This window comes from Triticum dicoccoides, chromosome 6B (genome assembly GCF_002162155.2).
Source record: "Triticum dicoccoides isolate Atlit2015 ecotype Zavitan chromosome 6B, WEW_v2.0, whole genome shotgun sequence".
NCBI lineage: Eukaryota > Viridiplantae > Streptophyta > Magnoliopsida > Poales > Poaceae > Triticum > Triticum dicoccoides.
Window position 1 is genome coordinate 197,662,968 of NC_041391.1, and position 17,014 is coordinate 197,679,981.

The 17,014-nt window shown below is 49.6% G+C and overlaps 1 protein-coding gene across 1 annotated transcript; it reads left to right on the forward strand.

The window, feature by feature from the left end:
• The first annotated feature begins 654 nt into the window (after positions 1-654).
• Positions 655-4,811, forward strand: LOC119324998 (protein JASON-like). The gene is made up of 8 exons (XM_037598758.1): positions 655-911; positions 1,012-1,081; positions 1,176-1,249; positions 2,997-3,089; positions 3,171-3,247; positions 3,393-4,224; positions 4,319-4,401; positions 4,505-4,811. Exons 1-8 carry the CDS (start codon positions 852-854, stop codon positions 4,578-4,580), a joined length of 1,365 nt encoding a protein of 454 aa, XP_037454655.1. The 5' UTR covers positions 655-851; the 3' UTR covers positions 4,581-4,811.
• Positions 4,812-17,014: the final 12,203 nt, after the last annotated feature.

Here is a 17,014-nt window from a genome sequence, read left to right on the forward strand (position 1 = left end):
GCGAGCGGCCAGGCACGAGCGCGAACGGGCGCAGGCACAGGCGCGAGCGGGCGCGGGCGCGAGCAGCGGTGGCCATAGCGGGCGGGGGCAGTAGCGGCCAGCGGAGGCGGCGAGGACGCGCTGCTGGAAGGACGGAGCGGCTTGGGGGTGGACACGGCTGGGAAGATTTTCATCCCCGGGGCAAAATCTTCGCCGGCAGCCCCCCAGGCGGCGAAAAAAATGCCTCCTGGGGGGCCAAACGGCTGGAGATGCCCTTACACAAGTGCTTATTAGGTGGTACGAAAGCAAACTTTGGCTTCGATGCCAGCCGGTGCTTAGGGGCGTTTACTGCTCTCCTTCCCTCACGGATGCTACATATTTGAAGCAACTAAGCACCTACTGGAAGCACTCTTCATTGTGTGGCAAAATTTTCTTGAGATGCAACAATACTAAGCACACCCAGCATTGTACAAGGCCTTAGTAGCCATCAGCTCGAGCTCAACTCCACTAAGCAAGCGAGGTGGGACTAATCACCGTGCTGCACCATACTCCTACATTCGTCTCTACGTCCGGCCCATCTACGCCCTCCGAAAGCCCGCGTCCAACCCATTTCCTCTCAACGGCACAAAAAGGCCCACCACGCGAGGCGACCGTCCTGCTGCGCCCTGCGTCGTCTGCGGTGTCCGTGTCTCCGTTTCGAATTTCCATTTCAAATCTCGCCGCCCCGTCCCCCTTCAGCTCCGCCTCCTCTTCTCCCCAGTCTTTCCATTTCCGACAATCGCTCCCCGGGATCCCGCCGCACCAATCCCCAAACCCTCGACCGCGGCGGCGGCGACCGAGCGAGCTCGCGGCAGGATTCTCTCGGCCACGCCATGGGCTGCTTCCTCTCCTGCTTCCGCGGCCGCCCCGACCCGGCCAGCCGGGCCCTCCACGTACGCTGACCCCCACCCCCTGCGATTTCGTCTTCCCTAGACCCCTCGTTTCCGATCCGCGTGGCGATGATCTGTTTCTTCGGGTGTTTCTCTGCTTCAGGATCCGCTCGTGCGCAAGACCCGCCTCGGGGACGCCTTCCTGGACGACCACCACGACGACGGCACGGCGAGTGAGTTTTTGAATCTCCCGCTGCGCCGATCGGATCCGATTCGATCTGTTGATGATGGTGACGGACTACTGATTGCGTGTTGTCTTGTTTTCAGAGCTTGAGGAGAACCGGACGCCCAAGGAGGATCTCGGGAACGACGGAGGGGTCGACGACGACCTCAGGCGAGAGGTATCGAGATCGACTGCAAAGCGCTTTCCTGTTTCTGTGTTATTTTTACTGTGTTCAACCCCGTCGCTATTCAGGCCGTGTTGCCGGTGGGTAGCAGCGAAAAAATTGAGTTGGTTGATGCTTGCAGTTTGAAGTGGTTGAATTGTTTGACTTTGACACCGATGTGGTCTTCATGTGGATAGACTGTCACGTCTGCACTGCACTATTCTCCTCGTCGTGTTACCTGCTACGTCTAGATGAACTTCGCAGCTAGAAACTTGTTCTTCAATTGCCATAAGGTTTTTAGTACCTAGGGTTGGCTGTTAGTCTGCACTGCACTGCACTTTAGTAGAATGGAAAGTGTGCCGCAGTCCTAGCAGAAAAATGCCAAAAAACTGCAACGTTCCCCTTCCATGCATTCTTTGGTTGTGGGAAGTATGTGGCAGTTGGCTTTTTTGTATTTAACTTTTAAATCTAAAATTCATCTCCTGAATATGCCATGTTCAGTTTATGTTACTTTTGTCATGTGGACTAACTCCTATGCTTGGCATTCATCGCTGTGACTAATTAATGTTCAGTGGAATGCATAAAGTATGCACCCGTGGCAACAAAATATCATCTGCCTTTTAAATAGGAGTAGTTTTTAACCTTTTTGCTTGGGGAGACACATCTGGTTGTTGGCTGAATAATAACACTATTTGCAAATTTGAAACCCTTTGTTCAGACTATTTTCAGTGGATGTGCCATAAAAATTTCCACAAGTACACTGGAAATCTACCAATTGCTAGTTATCTCATTTGAAGTCATTGTTCGCTGATGTCAAAATTAAATTTTTAGATCTCATCTGAACATTTAGACTCTGCAAAAGTATGTTGAAAGATCATGCTGTGCAATGCATAACCTTGTAAAGATTTTGTTGTGTAGGTAGTTCAGAATAGTAGGGTTGTCAAGCAGTATTCAAATGTATTGCTCGCCTTTGCCCATCAGGCTAAGACTTTGCTGAAGTCAATGTGCACTGCAAAATTAAATCATGATCTTTTTTAATCCCATTTGAACTTTTAGCCTTTGCATAATTATATCAAGGACCATGCTATACAATGCATGACCTTGTAAAGTTTTTTCCTATGCATTGTACATGTAGTTCAGAATAGTATAATGATCAGTTATAGTTGAAATATATTGACCGTCTTTTCCACATATGCTTTTGGGAAAAGTTGTTATGTGCATGCAGCTTAGTATGATATCATAGCCAAATAGGTCATCATTTCAACACCCAGCTGGCGCACTATTTCTAAAGATAGTTGTAACCTACATCGATCTCAAGTCCAAGGCCTAGGGGAGCCTAGATGTGAGAGGGAGTGGTGAAATATATTGTCTGCCTTTCCCCATCATCTTAAACTTTCAGGGGTAGGTGGTTGGTACATGCAATTCAATAATTAGGACTATAATCTTCAGATATAGGCCATGTCTACTGGTTGTCAGATTTCTGGTCCGCTCAGTTAAATAGTTAGGATTATAATCTTCAGATATAGGCCAAGTCTTACTGGTTGTCAGAATTTTGCATAGTTAGCAGTTAGCACCAACCAATTACCATGGAAAAGTTCTGTAATGCTCATTTGCTTGTTATTTCTACATTTATCTCTACATTGCATACTGATAGAAATCATTACACTTTACTTTCGCAAGTCCGTTTTATCTTTTAAAACCTATCACTCTAGATTATACTAACAATTTCCCACAATGTTTTCATGACATTCCACTATACCAGGCAAATTATCTAAAATCTTGTGGCACAATATCAGAAACCCCTCCAGAAATTCTGAAAGCGTCAAACCAAGTCGAAGAGGAAGAAATTACTGAGGTATTGTCTTATTGAGTTTGTCTCTGTGATCTTCTTTTTATAAAAAAAACACTGCCTTGACATCTTTTTTGTTACACTCAGTGCAATGAGACGTCCAACAATGCAGAGGAAAATAAAGAGGCCCTGGTGTCTGAAAATAAGGATTACTTATCTGAAGGGTAAAGAGCTACCCTCTATCTTTATGAATGTTTTTTTTTAACAAGATCATCATGAATGTTGTGATCCTGTAAACTAGTAATATGATGGCTACTGTTATTAGCTGGTCTGAAAACCATTTTGGCTGTTTCTTTCTTCCAAACACAGGTTCAACTCCGACGGGCACGATGGTGCTTTGAAACATGACCAGGACACCAACGAAGGCACTGACGACCATGCCACTGAGGTTGAATCAGCGCCGAGATCTTCATCGCAGGAAAGGTCTTCAGACCAGATCATCAGGAACCAGAATCCTGATCGTAGCGACTCGCCTTTCCCCACCCCTCTGGTTCTGAGGGACGACATCCAGACCCCTGGATTCACCACACACCAGGGGAACTTCAAGCCTGGGAAGCGCGGGAGAGCCAGCAAGCAGTTCGTCTATCCTGTCCTGAGACCCATCGAGAACAAGCTGCAGTGGACGGAGCTGAGAGACGAGTCCTCCCCCGTGGTCGCCTCTCATCCTCCCAAGAGAAGGTACCTGTCTGCAGATTCCACCGAGAACGAGAAGCCTCAGCAGCAAACCCTTCCAAGCTCAGTGAATGCAAACACGGAACTGTCATCAGAGTCTGCGCCATTTCTGTTCCATGCCGGCAGAAAAGAGCAGCACGCTCAAGAGGTGACGCCTCCAGAGGAACCCAGGGATGAGAATGTCAACCAGCAGCAGCTTGTGGGCGGCGGCGTCGGAGAGCTGATGAGTAAGAGCTCGGAGAACGGGAAGCATGGCGTGGCCAGCCTGTCCTGCTGGCTCAAGACTTCGTGTGCTGATGGTGAGGGCCAAACTGGACGGCAGCTGGGCTTCGGGAGCGTCGATCTCAGTGACGTGCCCATCTTTGTGGCCTCTGGGCTGAACTGGGACATTGAGAACAACCCTACCCCGATGCTGCCCAAGGCCTGGGACGGCAATGGGATCCCCAACACCACCACCAAGTACAAAGAGGTTATACACACATCTTCCTCTGATGTTTCTCAGAGCTATCTGTATCTGTAGTTCTGCATGTGACTTACTCTAGTACCTACTTTGGTGTTTCCAGGACCAGAGAGTGAGCTGGCATGCCACGCCCTTTGAGGAGAGGCTGATGAAAGTGTTGTCCGATGAGAAACCGCACCATCAGAGGTACGTACCGTGCTGCTTTTTCCTTTCCTGCTCACGTCTGTCACCAAATGTAAATATCACAAGAGTTAACATGAACATAATGGATGCTTTGCTACTGTGCCAGGAAAATCAGTGGGAAGCTGATCCACCTGGAGGAGGACGCGGTAGAGAGCCCGGCAAGTGCGACTGCTTCCTCGTGATCGGCAGTACGAGAGGGTCCAGTGTTTGGCCAATCCCACCCGAGCCACCTCTAGCTGCATCAGTGTGTGAAGCTGTCTGGAACTGAACTAGTGCTGCTACATTCTTGTCCGCTGAAGCATTTTGCTTGCGCCTCGGTGCAACTTTTGCACATCACCTGCTGGTTGATGTGATGCTGGGTATATTTTTCATCAATAATGAAAATAAGAGACTCGTCTTCGGTTTACTCCTTCCCTGCTAGCTGGTCCTGTGATGCCGTTGTGTCGCTGCTGAACAGCATAGGGTGGTGGTGGGTGCGGTTTAAATTCGGGCAATAAAAGTTTTTCACGTCTTGCACAGAGGCCTTGATTCGTGTGGATGGACCATGGTCCCGCCCCCACAGTAATCGAAGTTACTGATGGTCCTCGTGGGTGAAAGGGTTCCCTGATAAGTAGATTTGCGCTGCATGTGAGATGATGATCCGTATCCAGACGGTGGATTCCTCCCGGATGGACGCTAGCGCAGGGGCACCGATTTCCAGTCGGGGAGTGAGGGACTTAACCAAACCATGGGCGGCCAATGCCCCAATCTGCAAATGGCGAGGCACGGGCGCTGTTATACTCTGTGCGGCAACAGGGCTGATAACACGCCTCCAAAACGAACCAGATCCAAGATCGATCAACTCATCAAAAACAGGCAAACCCACAGGCCAAAACCAGACGGGCAGAGGAGTGAAAAACCGTCGTCGTCTAGTCCCAAATGGTCATATGATATCGGCCTGGCAGGGCTCACGGGCACGAAACACTGTTTACTGTTTTGCCACGGCCCGACGCCCAACCCACGCGCGTCCTGTCTGTCCCCGGCCAGCGCTGCCCTTGCACTGCAGCGGCAGATTCCCCCGCGACCGCGCCACCCGAGGCGCGTGTCGTTTCCGAGCGAGCGCTCCGGTCGTAGTCGTCGTCGCCGCTCGCATGTGGCCGGCTGATCCGATGGGCCGATGCTGGTCCGCTAATCAATTCACTGTTTCACCGGTTGTGTCTCAAAAAAAAAAACGGTTGTACTAGCTCTTTTTTTAAAATAAAAAGGTGGCGCAGAGCTTGTGGATGCACCAAGGTGCAAGGCCACATTTGTACTAGCTTGTGATCTTCTCTTTTTACGTGTCAAGACTACAAACCATGTTTCTCTTCTCTAAGCCAACTCCCTGCACGACCCCAAACAGACGTCCGGTTTGGCTTATTTTCATCCGTTTGTGGCGGCAATGGGCGGCCAACGTCCGGTTGGGTCGTTTGGGTTTTCGATGCGTCCAACGCGCGGCCGCACCCCAAATCATGTCTGGGGTGGACGCGATTAAAAAAAGCAAAAAACTAAAATAAAATGTGAAAAAATATATAATAAATACAAAAATAAAAACATAAACATAATTATGGGGTTTACGGCCACGAAACGGCACAGTTCCACGGTTCACATTGACATAATTAACATAAAAAACAAAAAAAACGCCGCCCGCGCGCTCCTGCCGTGCCCATCGATGTCGTGATCGTGGCCGTCTTCAGTGGACGCCGTTGTCGTCGTCGTCGCTGACGAGGTCGACGTACTCCGGCAGCGTTCAGAGGTGGGGCGGCGCCCCGTGGTACACGGGGGCGGGCTGGAAGGCCGGAGGTGCCTGCACCACCTCCTCCTGTGGCGAGGCCTCCCGCTCCGGTGATCGCGGCGGCGTGGGGCACTAGTTCACGCCCCCACGGCCTCGGCCATCTTCGGAGCCGTGCACGACCAGCTCCATTGCTGGCCCACCAGGTCCGGGTGGAACGCGGCCACCGGCTCCTCCTCCATCACCTCCTCCGCCTTCACCATCTCCAGCTCGGGGATGGCGACGTCGCCGGCCGCAGAGAGGGCCACCATCTTCTCGAGGCCCTCCCATTGGCGCTCATCGTGCGTGCGCATGGAGTCCTTCATGACACGCTGCATGAGACGGGCCTCCTCCTTCGCTGTCATGCAAGGTGGTGGTGGTGGAGACGAAGACGGCGAAAGCGAAGGCGTGGGCGTGAGGCCGCGCACTCGTGTACGTCCGTGCTCCCGGGGAGCACGCCCTGCACGGCGCTCACGTGGCCGTCGCGGCCCCGACGAAGAATGAAGCGCGCCACGTGTCGTGTTCGTCATGGAACCAAGTGTCCCAGAGGGTGGAGTCTGGGGCGTACCTGTCGTCGTAGAACAGGTCGTCGGGCAAGAGGCGGCAGCGGCGCTCGATCTCCTCGTGGCGCGCACGGCCCTCAGAGGCACCGGCGGCGGCCCGACGATGAGGACGCCTCGCGGTCGTGCTTCCCCTTGCGGCCGTGGTTCCAGAAGCCAGTGGCTGCGAGGTGGCCGACCGGCAAGATCGGGGATGAGGAAAGGCTAGGGTTTGGTTGTTGGTTTCGAGAAGGCAGGTTTGGCTCGACTAGGGAGTGTGGACGACGATCGGTCCACGGCTTCCCCATTTAAAAAGGACCGCGACCGTTCGCCTGGGCGGATGACAGGCAGGCCCGGCCGCGCATGCACATTGATGTTGGCGGGTGGGAGGTAGGTGACCGCCTGCCACGCGGTCTCGGCGCGGACGAGCGCGCGTCCGTTTGATGTCCGCCGCGATCCAAATTCAACGCATGTTTGCGCTTGAAATGAGTCGGCATAAATACAAACCGGACAAGATGGGTCCGGACAACAGTTGCACGCTGGACCGACCGGTTTGTCGCTTTTATCCCAAACGAATGGGGCCCGTCGGGATGGGGTCGCGATGGAGTTGCCCTAACTGTATTTACTTAGAACTGACTCGATGCGACGGGACGAAATAACCTTTACTTTTTTGCATGCAAAATAGTGCCGGCTGCAGGCTGCGCAGGCATTTTATCTCCGTGAAAATTGACCGGTCGATCCTCTGAGGCTCGCTCGGGACCGATCGGCCGCGCGGGCGTGTCCTGCTCTCCCTGGCTCCGTCTGCACGCACGGATACGTAAAATGCACATGCACCAAGCCTCCAAGCAAGACAAACCAAGATCGCAAGATGGTTTGCGGCCAAGAAGATGGCAACATGCGTTTGTGTTTACGCAAGATGTCAAAATTAACAGACAAATTAACAAAAAGCAGCTAGCTAGGCACGCAGTGGATCACCACGTACGCCACCCAGCCAGACACGCGTTGATTTGCAAAAGCGTTTGCAGCCTTGTCGTACTAATTGTTGCGTGCCGATGCAAATTTACGGTCTACTACTCCCTCCTTTTCAAAATATAATGCTTCCTCTATTCTCGTGCTTCAACTTTAATCATAAATTTAACTAACAAGACCGACTAAAGCAAGAGCAAAAGTTATATCAGTTAATTCCCTCATGCATCACGCTTAATGCATATGCCACCAAGTGGGAGACCCTCTCTCGCGCCGCTCCCGCGGGCGGCTCGGGAGAGGAAAACCTAGCACGCCGCCGGGAGCCCACCACCGCGCAGCTACTCCCCTCGCCGTCGCCGGTGTGCGCAGCCGGGCAAAGCCCGTGCAGCGTCGGCAGCGGTGGGGCCGTTGGTCTCCTCTGCGTAGGACCGAGCGACGCGGGCGTCTCGAGGCTGGTGCTCGGCTCGTCGGGGCTCTAGTGCGGCGAGCTCGCGAGGCTCTTGCGCCATAGCACGCTACGGGCGCGCCCGGGAGGAGACGTGCGTGGATCTGGCGCGGGAGCGTGGAGGCGGAGCGGGGCTGCGCGGATCTGGCGCAGTCATCGGTGCGCGACGGCGGCGGGGTGGCTAGCTGCTGCAGCGGGCGCCCTTGGCGGCGGGGCGGCGGATCCGGCGAGCGTGTCGGGGTCCCTTGGCTGGCTGGGTGCGGCCAGATCTAACGGGCCTTGCCGGCCGGATCTGGCACTAGCGCGGCCGGAGGTGGCTGTTGCAAGCGGTTTGCTTGGCAGCGGGCAGCCCTGGCTGGGTGCAGCCGGATCTGGCGCCCTGGCGGCTGGGGGTCTAGAGGCGGCTCGGGCGGCGACGTGGTCGGCGCCACTAGCCGTGCGGACGAAGCTGTGTGAGATGAATGGCACCTTGCTCGGTGTTGCATCCTCCCGCTGGTGGTCGGGTGAGCTCGACGCTGCTGCGGAGGACGAGATGGTGGTGGCTGGAGGAAGAGGAATGGCGCCCCGACGGTTGTTGCATCCTTCGTCGGGAGATGAATGGCCCACAGGCGTTGCATCCTCGAGGAGACGAATGGCGTGCTGCTTGGTTGCATCCTTCCGATGGGAGAAGAATGGCGCCGCTGCGGGGGTTGCATCCTTCGTCCAGTGGGGGACGCGGACGGAAGGTTGGAAGCATGTCGAGCTTGCCGGGAGGTAGGGTTGGCCGTGGAGGCAGAGGTAGTGGCTGGTGTGTAGGCTAATTGGATTCTGGGCTCGGGCTATGCAGGTGGGACTGTCGGCGAAAGTCGTACTCCAGTTGTGGTCGGAGTCGTCGATGGCGGCGCCTTCTGGCATCGCTCCCTTGTTGGAGGCATCGATGTAGCAGCTCCTACCGTGCCTTTCCCGACGTGCTCCGGGGGAAACCCTTGATCTAGTTTAGATCGGACGATAACGGCACTATTCGGCGTCGCTTTCTCTCTTGGGGGCATCGTTCCGGAGGTGGATCCGGTCAGAGGGACTCGTGGCCATCGGAGTCGGAGCTGCACTGCCTTGCTATGATATCTTTTGAAGTACGAGTCAAATTTATTATCCGTTTGCATATTCATTTTTCTTGTGACGAGGGCTTTGAAATAAGACCACTTTCGAAATACATTGTAACAAATTTTTAAAACTTCACCAAGTTCAATTGCTAAAACTTGATAGAAAATCACCAAGTTTCAAAAACTAAAACTTAAAAACATGCAGGGGATCAAACGAGTTTGCGGAGCACAAAATAATGGTGAGGCCGGGCACGACCTAGCAGGTACACGCCATGCGAATTTCTATTTTTTGGACAATATCACTGTTAAAACACAATTTATTCTTTTGAAACTGTCACTAGTGGGGAAAGACTCCCCACCTGAATATATTTCAAAAGTGTTTTGTTACAAACTAGATAAGGGGAGAAGTAAAATAGTCCCGCCACAAGCCGGCGTGAACTTCGTCCTCCACCTTCTTAAGGCGGAGAGACCACAGCGTGAGATCCGCAGTGATATTACCCCTGATAACATCATGCGGTGAGAAAAAAAAATCTAAATTCCTAAAGTTTTTTTTTTTGCATTATGAGCGGCCTAAAATTTCCAAATGACAAGAAGAAGAATAAAAGTCCACACCGACTCAGTGAGACCCGAACGCCCATGAGAGATCCAAAGATCTGCAAAGGGGGTTGAGCATGGGTGCAGATCAATGGCATCCCAAATGGCACGAGCTGACGAACAATGGAAGAAAAGATGTGCTCGGTCTTCGGGCACGGGCACGCATCGGGGCAGGCGGCAGAGTCGATGATGGACTTGTGGTGCAAGTCTGCCCAGTTGTTGAGCCAGTCAAGGTAGAAGAGCCATCCAAACACCCTCACTCGGCTAGGGACATGTGAGTACCGTATATGAGCAAGAGTAGGGTCGGCCAACTGAGAGGCCATCGTGTTGTAGGCGCCCTTGGTTGTGAAGGTGGCACCGTTAAGCAGGGACCTGACATCGGGGGCACCTGACTAACTAACATCCGGCAACAGTAGTCTCAAGGAAGCAAGTTCATTGGAAGCAGTTAAGCTTAGCCGGCTACGCAAGCCCAGATCAATCCCATCCATCATTATAGTGGCTACAAGAGCATTAGGTTTTGTATGGTATGTAAACAGAGCAGGGAAAGCAATGCACAGGGGTTCGGGGAGAACCCAATGATCTAACCAGAAGAAGGTGGATGAGCCGTCCCCAACATCACACACAAGATCTTACGAAGAGAATTAAGGTGTCTAAAAATAGCACGGCCAAAGAAAAGAGGCATTTTTGCCTAACCCTACATGCATTGGAGAATGGTTGATGATCCAATCCTTCCAAGGAAAAAGAGGGGAATGCAAGAATTTGAATGCAAATTTCAACATAAGGCAAAAGTTTTCTGCTCGCAAGTTTTTGACCCCAAGACCACTAGCAAGCTTGGGCATACAGACTCGATCCCATGACACCAGGCACTTAGCCCCTGAGAAGGAGTCATCGTTAGACCAGAAGAAAATTTTCCTATGCTTGTCTATCTCCTAGAGGACACTCATGGGCATCGAGAAACACATCATAAAATAGGTTGGCATGCTATCGAGGACAACCGATATAAGAACAAGACGACCCTCCACGAGACAGCAAGAAAGTGTGCCACCCGGCTAGGTAAACATCGCAGCGGTCTATTCTTAGTTGGAAAGCCGACCGGGGAAGTTTATGGGGAAGGGGGGAGGGCGAGGCTGAGGTATTTTTTGGGGGAAGCTGCAATTACAGCGCCCAATGTGTTGGCCATTTGAGAGGCGAGGTCGGGTTCGACGTTAATAGGGACTACCGTGGTTTTTTGAAAATTGATCAAGAGGCCAGTGGCAAGAGAGAAGTCGTCAAGGATCCGTTTGAGGTGGGCCACTGCATTTGTTTCAGTTTTGATATAATTAGCATGTCGTTTGCGTACTGTAGAACAGGGCAGTGCATGGAGTTTGTGATAGGGTGTGCAGTGAGGTGGTGATCACAAGCGTCAATAATCATTCGTTGGAGAACGTCTGCAACAATGATAAATAGAAAAGGGGAGAGAGGGTCGCCCTGTCTTAAACCATTTTTGCATTGGATCCAGGGTCCTTGGAATCATTGAGTACATCTACAAAATGGCAAGGAAACTATGTTGAGAGTATTTGTATGTAAATTTCCAATATACGATATAAATATTTGTAAAAAATTGTAGTTATTAATATTTTTCTCATAAAAATTATTTTTCTCTATCTTTATATCCTTTATAAGATCAGAGGAAGTAGGTTGCATTTTAACCAGTTGTCAATTACGTCACCAAAAGCGAGGGGATACATTCGCCCTTCAGTCTTCACATGTCGTTGATTGCAGAGAGAGCCTTGGCTCAGTGGTTGGGTATGTGGTTGTGCAACCTAGCGACATGAGTTTAATTCCCAGAATTGACAGGTGATGCATAGGGGGTTTCCCCATTTATTGAGGATCAAGCTTGATGTGTGGTAGAACCACGCATCAAGAAATATCTTGATACTCAAAATTCTGAGAACCATGTTTATCTTGGTACTCATACTAAAATGGTCGTATGCATCCTTAGTTGGTGCAGAGGCCAGGGAAGTGAAACTCTCCCCCAATTTCAAGGCACAAACCTAGCGCCACGGTGGCCAGGTCCTCGCTCCATCGCTCCCTCATCTCCTCCTCCCCCGATCCAAGAAACCTAGCGCCGCCACCGCCAGGCCCTCGCCCCCTCGCTTCGCTGCTGCTGGAGGGTCCGCCGGCGAAGTCTGCGTGTGCCCCAAGGAAGGTGGTGGCGAGGATGTTTCTCCCCTCTCCGCAGTGTTGCACGCGCGCTGTCTGCATCACCATGAGCGCGGGCGAGATGCAGGGATGCAGGAGCGGTGTCAGCGTGGGGAGAGGCCGGACCCTGGTCGGGCTTGGCCAGATCTAGCTTCTCCGCCCTCCTTGTCCCTCTATGTGGTGCGCGGTACGTCGACGGGCAGTGCTCGGCGGCTCCATGGTGGAGTCGCAGACGTTGGTTTGCGGCGGTTGGCGGGCGATGATACGTCTCCAACGTATCTATAATTCTTTATTGTTCCATGCTATTATGTTACCTGTTTTGGATGTTCATGGGCTTTACTAAACACTTTTATATCATTTTTGGGACTAACCTATTAACCGGAGGCCCAGCCCAAATTGCTATTTTTTGCCTATTTCAGTGTTTCGCAGAAAAGGAATGTCAAACGGAGTCCAAACGGAATGAAACCTTCAGAAAAGATCTTTTTAGAACAAACGCAATCCAGGAGACTTGGAGTGGACGTCAAGAAGCAGACGAGGAAGCCGCGAGGCAGGAGGGCGCGCCCTAGGGGGTGGGCGTGCCCCCCACCCTTATGGGCCCCTCGTGGCTCCCTTGACCGACTTCCTTCGCCTATATATATCTACGTACCCCGAAAACATCCAGGGGCACCACGAAACCCTATTTCCACCACCGTAACCTTTTGTACCCGTGAGATCCCATCTTGGAGCCTTTTCCGATGCTCTGCTGGAGGGGGAATCGATCACGGAGGGCTTCCACATCAACGCCATAGCCTCTCCGATGAGTTGTGAGTAGTTTACCACAGACCTTCGGGTCCATAGTTATTAGCTAGATGGCTTCTTCTCTCTCTTTGAATCCAACACAAAGTTCTCCTTGATGAAAAGACCAACCGGGGTTATCAATGAGAGTTTGAATAATTTTGATGAAGATGATTCTAGAATTTTTCGTTATTTACTTGATGAGTCTTTAAAAGATGCTTGGGATAGGTTACTAAGGATCCGAGCAAGCTATGCGCCACAATATCAAATTGAGATATACCTAAAAAGCTTTTATGTTGGCTTACCCTCTTTGTTCAAGCAAGTTTTAGATTCTATTTCTGAAGAAGGTTTTCTTGAGGGGGATGCTATAGATACCTATGAAAAATGAAAACTATATTTGGGCACCCCATGAGTGAGAAGGTTGAATCCACCTCTCTTTTATGCTTTTATCAAAACGAAATTATCAAAGAGATGAAGGCTAGCTTAGATGCAAATTTCCGTAGCTTGCTTAATATTTCTTCCACCATTAATGGCAATGTGATTTCCCAAAATAGAAAGATAAATGCTATAGATAGTAAATTTTCTCTTTTATTTCCCAATACCAAAGATGGCAACACTTAGATCTATTCTCGCTTTTATGGCTAACTAGGGGCGTTAAACGATAGCGCTTGTTGGGAGGCAACGCAATTTTATTTTAGTTCCTTGCTTTTTGTTACTGTTTAGTACTAAATAATTCATCTAGTCTATGTTTAGATGTGGTTTTATTATTTAATTAGTGTTTGTGCCAAGTAGAACCTTTGGGAAGACTTGGGTAAAGTCTATATGATCTTGCTGTAAAAAACAGAAACTTTAGCGCTCACGAGATTTGCTGTCATTTTTTACTGGAGAGTGATTTTAGGTTTATTATTTTTGCAGATGATTAAAAGACAAATTACTCACGTCCACCAATTTATTTCAGAATTTTTGGAGTTGCAGAATTATTCGAAAGTTACAGATTGCTACAGACTATTCTATTTTTGACATATTCTGTTTTTCGTGTGTTGTTTGCTTATTTTGATGAATCTATGGCTAGTATCGGGGGGTATGAACCATAGATAAGTTGGAATACAGTAGATTTTAACACCAATATAAATAAAGAATGAGTTAATTATAGTACCTTAAGTAGTGGTTTTTCTTTCTTGCACTAATGGAGCTTATGAGATTTTCTGTTGAGTTTTGTGTTGTGAAGTTTTCAAGTTTTGGATAAAGATTTGATGGACTACGGAATAAGGAGTGACAAGAGCCTAAGCTTGGGGATGCCCATGGCACCCCAAGGTAAAATTCAAGGACAACCAAAAGCCTAAACTTGGGGATGCCCCGAAAGGCATCCCCTTGTTCGTCTTCGTCTATCGGTAACTTTACTTGAGGCTATATTTTTATTTACCACGTGATATGTGTTTTGCTTGGAGCGTCTTGTATGATTTGAGTATTTGCTTTTTAGTTTACCACAATCATCCTTTCTGTACACACCTTTTGGATAGACACAAATGAATTGGAATTTATTAGAATACTCTATGTGCTTCACTTACATCTTTTGAGCTAGAAAATTTTGCTCTAATACTTCACTTATATCTTTTAGAGCACGGTGGTGGTTTTATTTTATAGAAATTATTGATATCTCATGCTTCACTTATATTTTTTTGAGAGTCCTGTAGAACAGCATGGTAATATACTTTGGCTATAAAATTAGTCCTAATATGATAGGCATCCAAGATTGGTATAATAAAAACTATCATATAGAGTGCATTGGATACTATGAGAAGTTTGATACTTGATGATTGTTTTGAGATATGAAGATGGTAATATTAGAGTCGTGCTAGTTGAGTAATTGTGAATTTGAGAAATACTTGTGTTGAGGTTTGCAAGTCCCGTAGCATGCACGTATGGTAACCGTTGTGTGACAAATTTGAAGCATAAGGTGTTCTTTGATTGTCATCCTTATGAGTGGCGGTCGGGGACGAGCGATGGTCTTTTTCTACCAATCTATCCCCTAGGAGAATGCGCATAGTGCTTGGTTTTTGATGACTTGTAGATTTTTGAGATAAGTATGTGAGTTCTTTATGACTAATTTTGAGTCCATGGATTATACACACTTTTACCTTACCATCATTGCTAGCCTCTTCGATACCGTGCATTGCCCTTTCTCACCTCGAGAGTTGGTGCAAACTTTGCTGGTGCATCCAAACCCCGTGATACGATATGCTCTATCACACATAAACCTCCTTATATCTTCCTCAAAACAGCAACCATACCTACCTATTATGGCATTTCCATAGCCATTCCGAGATATATTGCCATGCAACTTTCCACCGTTTCATTTATTATGACACGTGAAAGGATCGATATAGTTGACTAGAGGGGGGGTCAATAGGCAACTAACAATTTTTAGCTTTTCTTTACCAAATTAAACTTTGCATCAAAGTAGGTTGTCTAGATATGCAACTAGGTGAGCAACCTATATGATGCAACAACAACAAGTTCACAAGCAAGCAACGGAAATAACACAATATAACTTGCACAAGTAAAGGTGAGAGATAACCAAAAGTGGAACTGATGGACACGAGGATGTGTTACCGAAGTTCCTTCCTTTTGAGGGGAAGTACATCTCCGTTGGAGCAGCGTGGAGGCACAATGCTCCCCAAGAAGCCACTAGAGCCACCATATTCTCCTCACACCCTCACACAATGCGAGATGCCGTGATTCCACTATTGGTACCCTTGAAGGAGGCGACCGAACCTTTACAAACAAGATTGGGGCAATCTCCACAACTAAATTGGAGGCTCCCAACGACACCACGAAGCTTAACCATAGTGGATTATGGCTCCGAGGTGACCTCAACCGTCTAGGGTGCTCAAACACCCAAGAGTAACAATATCCGCAAGGGATTAGTGGGGGGAATCAAATTTCTCTTGGTGGAAGTCTAGATCGGGGCCTTCTCAACCAATCCCTAGAGAATCAACAAGTTTGATTGGCTAGGGAGAGAGATCGGGCGAAAATGGAGCTTGGAGCTACAATGGAGCTTAGAGGTGGAAGAGGTAGTCAACTAGAGGAAGAAGACACCCCTTTTATAGTCACGGGAAAAATCCAACCGTTACCCACCTACTCAGCCCACGACCCGCGGTACTACCGCACAACAGGAGCGGTACTACCGCACGGGCCTGCGGTACTACCGTGGAGGCTTGCGGTACTACCGTGGGCACAACAGGGCCTGGACCCGTTCTGAGGAGCACCGACAGGGGACGGTAGAACCGCTTGCACGGTACTACCGCGACCCCATGCAGTACTTCCGTAAGGCATGGATGGTCCATGCACTGTAGGCACGGATATAAAAAAATACATTCGTGACTACCTCCGCTGAGAAAATATCTATGCAAAAGTCCGACATGGTACTACCACAAACCAGGTGCGGTACTACCATGGAGGGCGCATATGTAAAAAATTACATCCGCCCCTACTTCCACTTGGTGCCGCTGTGCCTGGCCCGGCTTCACGGTACTACCGTGCCGGAGCTCGGTACTACCGCGTAGGGCACGGATGTAAAAAATTACATCCGCCCCTACTACTGCTTGCGCAGTAGCGCCTGGCCAGAGCTCACGGTACTACCGCTCAGGAGGAGCGGTACTTTCGTGGGCACCCGCGGTACTACCGTGACAGGTCCTGGTACTACCGCAGGGGCCTACGGTAGTACCGCTCTGGGGAGCAGTACTACCGCCAGCTAATGAACAACAACACTTAGGAAGCCTTCACCCTGTAGAGATATGGTGAGACGGAGGAAACTCCAAAGAGCCAACAGAAAGATGGTGCAAACGGAATATGTGTACGTGAGATTCCACCCAAACCTTTCCAAAGTGGATCTATCTGAAAAGCTTGATGCACACGATTAGTCCGCTAAACCCTTGTCATCAATCACCAAAACTACTCAGGGATAAATATGCCCTTACAATCTCCCCCTTTTTGGTGGATTGATGACAATACGAGATTTGCACATATGGATATAAAGTGAGGCAATGGCAAACCCACAATCTATAAAATAAAGACGGGCTCCCCCTAGATGTGTGCACTTTAGAGATGTGCTTTGGACTGCACGACACACATACTAGGATCAACACTCCCGCTATCTTTTATAGACAAGGCATCACTTGCAAGAATATAACCAACACTAAGCAAGTAAGCAAGATGATGGATATGACTAAGTAACAGCGATAAATGAAAT